Here is a 7,688-nt window from a genome sequence, read left to right as displayed (position 1 = left end):
TATATATATATATATATATATATATATATATATATATATATATATATGAGAGAGAGATGAAAAGGTAAAACTTGATCATTTTTGGCTTACTTAATAAAAATAAATAAACCAAAGGACAGCAGAGCTATGGTAAAATTATGTAACTGTAGAAAATATCTATTTTCAGTTTCATTGCATATGTATATACATTATAGCAGTGGTTCTCAACCCTGGTCCCTGAGGAACACCATTCTGTATGTTTTAGTTTATTCTCTGTTCCAACACACCTGAATTGAATGGAAGTGTGATAAACAGGTGTGCTGGAGCATAGAAACAAATAAAGCATGCAATTTACATGCTTTCTTTTATGGTTGTCTAATGTTGTCTTTGTTGTCTATTGTTGTCATCATTCTTTGTTAAAAAAAAAAAACAGGTCTCACTTGTACATGAGTCCCCGAGGCTCAATGAGGCATAACTTGTATAAATAAAGGTTGAACGAGGATGGTGTTCCTCAAGGACCAGAGTTGGGAACCACTTTGCTATAGTAAAATTTGGTGCTGATTTGGTGTTAGTCAACATAAAATCATAAATAATTTGAAAATCTTATATAATAATGCCATTAAAATATTTCAACAAGATGGTACATGACTATGATGTTGATTTCTTACTACAAATCAGGCTTTAATTTCCCTCTTGTCCTCCCATTTTTTATCTGCCCTGATCTGAGGTATGTGGATAGTTGGTTTTGAATTCTGGTCTTACGAGACAGTTTTATTGTTTATTTTACAAAATGGTCTGTTTTTAAGAATTTTTTTTTTTTTTTTTACATATTAAAAAAAGAATCATACCACGCATAGTGGCACAATGAAGCACTTGTTTCTGATAATTTTATTCTTGCTAATTTCTGGCAATGAATCTAATCCTGGTCCAGTTTCAGAGTAAATAACTCCAGATAATTTAAAATCTAGTAACGGACTTGGTTTTATTTACTTGAATGAGCATAGTCAACTTGCAAGAATGGATATGATTCCCATTTGGGCACACTCCACTGATGCTGATGTACCGTACTTGCCACTGTAAACGTTGCACCGCCATATAAGTCGCATCAGTCCAAATATGTTTAATAAAGTGGAAAAAAACAAATGCATTGCTTCGTCGTATAAGTCACATCTATTATGCGTCACTGTTGATGTGTCGCGTTTGTTACACGTCACCGCTGACCACCCAGAAATGTGGGTCGGTGTTGTACCAAAAATCGATTGGCTGCAAAATCGGGCCGTGGTAGCGTGCACGGGAGGACTTTAACAAGAATTTAACTTGATTAATAGTTAAAATTAATTGTTTGGTTGCTCAAAATGATAGCAAAGGTGTGTCTCAGTTTAACTTTTCCTTAATAAACGCACTTTGACGGTCAAATCGGCTCATTTCAAAAGCTGATTCGTGGAAGCGGGCGCAGTAGAGAGACAACTCGCTGTGCATTCCTTTGAAATCTAACAAGATAACTACCTAAAAACAATTATTTGTTTGCTCGAAAATATAGTAAAGATATGTCTAAGTTGAACTTTTCCTTAATAAATGCACTTTGACGGTCAAATCAGCTACATTTCGCCTGGGCGGCACGGCGAAATGTAGCTGATTTGACGTTTGCTCCAGGAGTTCTGGAGTGAGACGAAGGTGGCCTGTATGGCAAGCCAAGTGTCTCATTAATAGCCACTTTTACCTATTAATGAGACACTTGGCTTGTCATATTAGTTGAGGGCCGTCTAGTGGCTGAAAATGGTAGTGTTCAATATTTTACATGTCAGAATGAATGAAATTGCAGATCTCAGCCAAAAATTGGGTTATAAATATGGGAAAAATATATAAATACAACTCTTTGCTGAATAAATCGCAGGCATGCTAATTTATGCAAAAAAACTTCAACTTGTACAGCAAAAAATACGGTAATTGTCCTGTCAGAGACTCTAGCGTTAGACTTCAGTTAGAGAACATGGAGGTAGTTGGAGTGAGGACAGAGTGAGAAGGATGACTCACTGTGGCGACCCGCTGAAGAGGATAAAGCACAAAGATGATTGTGGAGCAAAAACATTAAGGAAAAAAAATACGCCACTGACCTCACTTTTTATTATTCCAGAGTTGTGCAATAAAAATATTTGTTCCCACAATTTATCTCAATTCCATCTTTTCACTGCTGCTTCTCAACTCACTGAACAAAACAAATTTTCTGATTCATCAGCGGTTAATTCTCATATTACGCTACTTGAACGTTTTAAAGATATTCTAAAAACTCCTCACGACATCCCTTTATAAAGTGGTTTGTCAATATTCTACGTGTTCATTTTAATCAAGACATTATTAATTTGTCCTTACATATATGAACACACATGTATATGCTTTTTTCTCTTTTTTTACAACTGGAAAATAATTTTGCACACAGTTTTGTTTATGATGCTAGAGTTATTCCATCTGCTTTCTTAGTAATGCACAACTGAATATCATTGAGGTGACACATTAGACTTCTTCCTGGTGGTAATAAAAGAATACAGCCTTTGACACTATGGATGACTCACTTCTGTCAGACAATTTACTGGAGTGGGTCACTAGTGGCAGGGCAGGGCTCAAATTGTTAAATTATTACTTTTTACAGGTCTTGTCTAAAAAAAAGGAAACATTTTATAATGTGTACAAATGATAAATATTCTTAGTCTCTGTGGTTCATTTTAAAGAAGTTTATACCAAATGAAGAAACACACAAAGCTCAAATTTAATCTACTTCAGACCTCGAAAAGTTATGTTTTTATACTATATATATATAGTTTAGTGATTAGGTGACTGGACATTTTAAACTTGAGCATCAAAGAAAATTAGAAGCAATTACCAAGTCATCTGTGACATTTGGATTTAACAATAGCACTTAAAGGTAATCATGGCTGAAATTAATTTTAAATGGTAGCAAATTTACAACTAAATGGAAAGTAAACACACGTAGTGCTTAATTTACTGGAATAAGCTGCATGCGAGGGAATGAGGGAGCAGGTGTGTATGTGTGCAGAGTGTTAATGTTGTCTTTACCTTGTAATGGGTTTGCACCACTCACCATGTTCGGGTGAGGGACGCCACAGGTCTGCAGGATACGAGTCTGAGAAATACTGGCAGAAAGCATCTCCTGTGCTGCAAGAAAACGAGGCACAGAGGTGCAGAATATATTCATGATCACTTTGATTACTTTATGATGTTAGTGTCATTCCCTGATGACCAACATCAGGAACTCTGTGATAGCCGAGTCTGTTCATTTAAAATCATATATTTCAGTGTATTTTTAGAGATTTGAGCTTTGTTCAGACTGTAACAGTGATTTGGTTCTTCAAATGCATGACACTCTGAGACTGTGCTGATAATGCACATTAAGCATTTATCACTGGGTCAAATGTGTGCCGCATAAGGGCATTATTGACTTGCTTATTTTAAAATAATACAAAAATCATGGACAGATACAAAAATATCATATTCACAAATTCAAATTCATAAAATATGAAGTAAAACCCAGCAAATATTTTTCTTATGTTGATGATAATGTGTCCTTAAATGTAAAAGTTGTTAGCAAAATGTATGAACTGTTGCCAACTATCAAGTGTGTTTATAAACCTACAGAAACAGCTGAAATGACTGAAAATTGGTCAACAAAGGCAACATCCATGGAAGAGCAGTTTAGGATTTAGAAATCTGACAGTTTTGATGTGTTATGTATTTACATTTTGTTGAATAAAGTATACCAGTGTTAGACTAAAATTGAAAAAGATGTTGAAACAATAAACTTACAGACGTTTAAAGTCATGTGTTTGAATGACGAACTCTGTTTTTTATGGGTTCCACTGTCCTTCTTCAGCTATTTATTCTTGATGTTGGTCTTACTTATTTTCTTTTCTCTTATTTTCTTTATTCATTTATTTATTTATTGCATGCGTTCAGAAGCAGATGCGCTCATATTTTTTCCTAAACATCTACTTTGAGATTCTTGTCCAATTTCATCACATTTGTTTATCTAGACAGACTGTGGCCAGTCTAATATCAGTCAGTAATGTAACTCAAACTTTTATGTTGTTTTTGGCATATTTTGATAGATGCTTTGTTTACATGGAGTGCAGACCCACATTTCAGAAATGCATATCAGTATATTTGGAAAACTACTGGAGTAAACTCTTTTAAACTGCTCCAGTTGGTATAGATCAAAATGGCAATTTTTCATACTTTTCAATTAGTCCTTTCAATTATTTAACCAATTATCTGAATTTCTTCATCCTCAACTCACCTGTCATCATGCCGTAGGTGGTCTGCTGGTTGCTGTAATGACATGGGGCGACTGGGTAATGCAAACTTGGGGGGCCATTACCAAGACCGTTTCCAAGGGACGACGTGGACAGGTGCATGTGTGCGCGCTTTGAGGTCTGACCCAAAGACAGTCCTGATGATACTGATGAAAACCAACAAATGTTACAATCTTAACAAACAAGAGAATAATTAATTTAAAATATGATAAAACAATTACACAGCTTTGAAATGTGGAGGTGTTAAACCAAAGAGTTTAATATTATTAGATTGAACCTGATGAAGGTACAGTGGTATATATAGATCAGACTTCATACAAAAATGGCTTCCTTTCATTGATTTGCCTCTGAATCAAACTGTTATCAACACTCTTACTCATTTAATGAGCACAAATAAGATAAACAGTTCCCCTGATCTGATCACGTTCATACCCTGAAAGGAAATGTGTCTGAAAGTCTCAACATGTACTTTTATGTCACTGTGAATACTTTTTTGACAGCTGAATAAGTAATTATCAACAGCATACACATGTATGACCAGTACTTACAGGTACTGTTAGGAATTAGACTTAACAAAAAAATAAAAAGCATTAAATATTGTACATGGCTTTTTGACAATCCGGTCAGAACTGTGATGTGTAAGTATTTCAACATGCATTAGGATGTTTTTTTTTAATATCTCATTTATCCTGTTGTATAAGTCTAAATGGTCTAATCCTGTAGCAAAAAGCATTACCAAACACTGAAATCTTAGTGATCTTGACAAGATTTCACCATGACAGAAATTATAACAATAACAATAATTCAGCCTTAAAGCAATTATCCACTGACAACTCAGCCAAAGTAGTCAGTTAGGTACAATTACATAATTTAGATAAGATTCAGATACATTTACACAACTGTGTTAGATTTATTCTCACCGTTGTCTATGAATGCATCATTGCTGTGAGAAGGACTGCTGGACTGTTGCACTGATTAAATATTTCTGGTCAATTATAGCTCAACAAGAGCAACTCCTACATGTATTGTTTATGTGTTTATAATCAGTGTCAAGTAAATCATTTCAGACGATGTTAACATGTATGATATGTACATTGTCAATATCTTCCCCTAAAGAGGAAGGTAAGAACAATTGTTCTGCCTCTCTGCATCAATTCAACACAATATGGAATTTGGTTCATGTCAATCAAGCTTCTTAACCACAATTTTCTACTTACTGTGTCAAATACACAGCAATCAGTGGAGAACAAATTAGAGGTTGATTGTAATGAGAAGAGGATTATCTGAAAGAAAGCACATGGAAGAGTCTGCTTCATTTACCTGCAGAGACCATGCTGTGAGCATGGGAGGAGGTTGGCAGGCAGTCACCGGTCGAGCCGTGGTGCATGAGGATCGGCAGAGGTGAATCTGCTGCCAGGGAGGTGAAAGAGTCAGCACCAAATGCCTGGCATGCCATTTTTTGTGGAACACTCAAACAGTTCCAGCTGTACACAGATGTTAGTATTGCAACCGTTTTATTGGCTTTGGTTCTTCCCAACTTTATTTGGTCTTGTCCATTACTGCTTATGTTTGTCCTTTACTTTTGTCTTGCATTCTTCAAGTCTTGTCTTCCCACTTGCGCTTCTTGTGATGTCAGCTCTTTCTTGCCTTTTCTTCGGCCTTTTCTTGTTCTGCCGTCTTTATCCGGCTGCGACGTTACAGCTTCAGGATTGTCTTCTTATCTTGTCCTTTTCTCCCTGGCTCAGTCGAGCATACGTCTCTCTTCAGGCACAGGGGGATATAGGAGGGTATAAAATAAAATGAAATAGAACAGAATAAAACTGCAAAGGGTTACTTTTTTCTCTCAAAGAGAAAGGGACGTCAGCACCTCCGCCGGAACTCTTCACAGTTTCAGTCACAACTCTACCCCCTCAGATAAAACTTGAAGATGAACAGTGAAGAACTTCAGCTTCAAGTTAAAATTGCTGCTACAGCTGCTGAAATGTGGTTCTCAGCTGCAGAGGCCCCCCTTCAGGGCACCTTCCTTTCTTTCCTGTCTTTATTCAGTATTGCAGATGCATGAAGTCAGCATGTCATACACCTCAGCATTATTCTGCCTTGCTCTACTGCAGGTATTTATATCCCATCCACCTTCATCCAACCACCGCCCCTCCTCGACCTATGAGACCCCCCCCCCCTCACTCTTACCACCACCACCACCTTCCAATCCTATGTCAGTGCTGTAATTGCTTGTGTCTGTACTTACCTATGTTCTTATCCCATTTCCAAATCCAGGATTAGGGTACGGAGCGGCTGAGAAACCTGATCCTCTGCTCGCCGCTGCTTTTTTCACCCCCGTTCCTCTCTCTCTCTCTCCCTGATTACCAGATTAAGAGGCAATGGGAAAAAAGAAGTGATCACTCAGAAATACCTACAAATATTACCATTTGCTCTTTGTTAATAAATAATGAAGCAGCGTACAGAAGCTTTTAAGCCTATGATCATATTTTTGAGAAAGGAGGAGCCCCAAAGGTATGACTTTTAAGATTTAAAAGTATTTGCTGCTGGCTTTCCTACGTTTTGTTTTAGATTTATGTTATTGCAAATGTAAATTTAGGAATGAACTAAAAGAAAAGCAGAATCCTATAATTGACCATCCTAAGTGGATAACTTTCACTAAAGTTCTTCACTCTTTTTTAGTATGTTGGGGGTTCAAGTGATTCAGACAAACTTGGAAAGAACATGATATGAAATTTTAATGTGTTGTACATACTTTGACTTGTCCAACCTTGTTTCATTGATCACACCCAATGGGCCATTCCAGACAGGTCCTTGGCACCAAAGCCAAACAGGAGACCATTTAATTCATAATGGAATCAGGATACAGCAGGGAATGGGCATAGCAGAGTTCAAATTGAGGTCTTGTAGACCGACTTTTGAAAACAGCAACTCACAGGATAGTTACAAATATTCTCACTTGACTAGAAAAATTACAATGATTCAGCAGACTCATAATAGATATAGGATCAGGACATTACAGTTAAATCCACGAAGCGGCACACATCTGTAATGGCTGGTGCTTTTGAAACAGAATATTTATCTTAAACACATCTTAAAAGCCACAATGGGCTTCCTGAAAAGTAGAAAGTCAAGTTTTTTTTTGTTTGATTTTGTTTTTTTTATGCCCACATGTCTATGATTTCAGTTGTGCTTTTCATGTGCATTATATGCTGTGGTTTTGGCATATTTTATTTTGAGAGAGCAGGTTGCTCAAAATTTAGTTTACTATTTTATCTGTTGAAGATAAAAAAAATAAAAAATAAAGTTGAAAATATTTAAGACATTTGACATCTCAACCTTTTTTATTGTACACTTTTCTTTATATATATAAATAGATATATATGA

General features: G+C 36.2%; 1 protein-coding gene across 1 annotated transcript in view; it reads right to left on the bottom strand.

Moving 5' to 3' along the window:
* Positions 1-5,760, bottom strand: part of pou1f1 (POU class 1 homeobox 1) — a 12,133-nt gene extending 6,373 nt beyond the window's left edge. The window contains exons 1-3 of the mRNA XM_037686367.1: positions 5,625-5,760; positions 4,289-4,450; positions 3,052-3,150 (exon numbers count right to left, since the gene is read on the bottom strand). Of these exons, the coding sequence (XP_037542295.1) occupies positions 3,052-3,150; positions 4,289-4,450; positions 5,625-5,760 (397 nt within the window). The remainder of the gene's footprint in view (positions 1-3,051; positions 3,151-4,288; positions 4,451-5,624) is intronic.
* Between the last annotated feature and the right edge of the window lie 1,928 nt (positions 5,761-7,688).

This window comes from Nematolebias whitei, chromosome 13 (genome assembly GCF_014905685.2).
Source record: "Nematolebias whitei isolate Nwh7 chromosome 13, NemWhi1, whole genome shotgun sequence".
NCBI lineage: Eukaryota > Metazoa > Chordata > Actinopteri > Cyprinodontiformes > Rivulidae > Nematolebias > Nematolebias whitei.
Note: the sequence above shows the minus strand (reverse complement) of the source record. Positions and strands in the feature narration are given on the sequence as shown.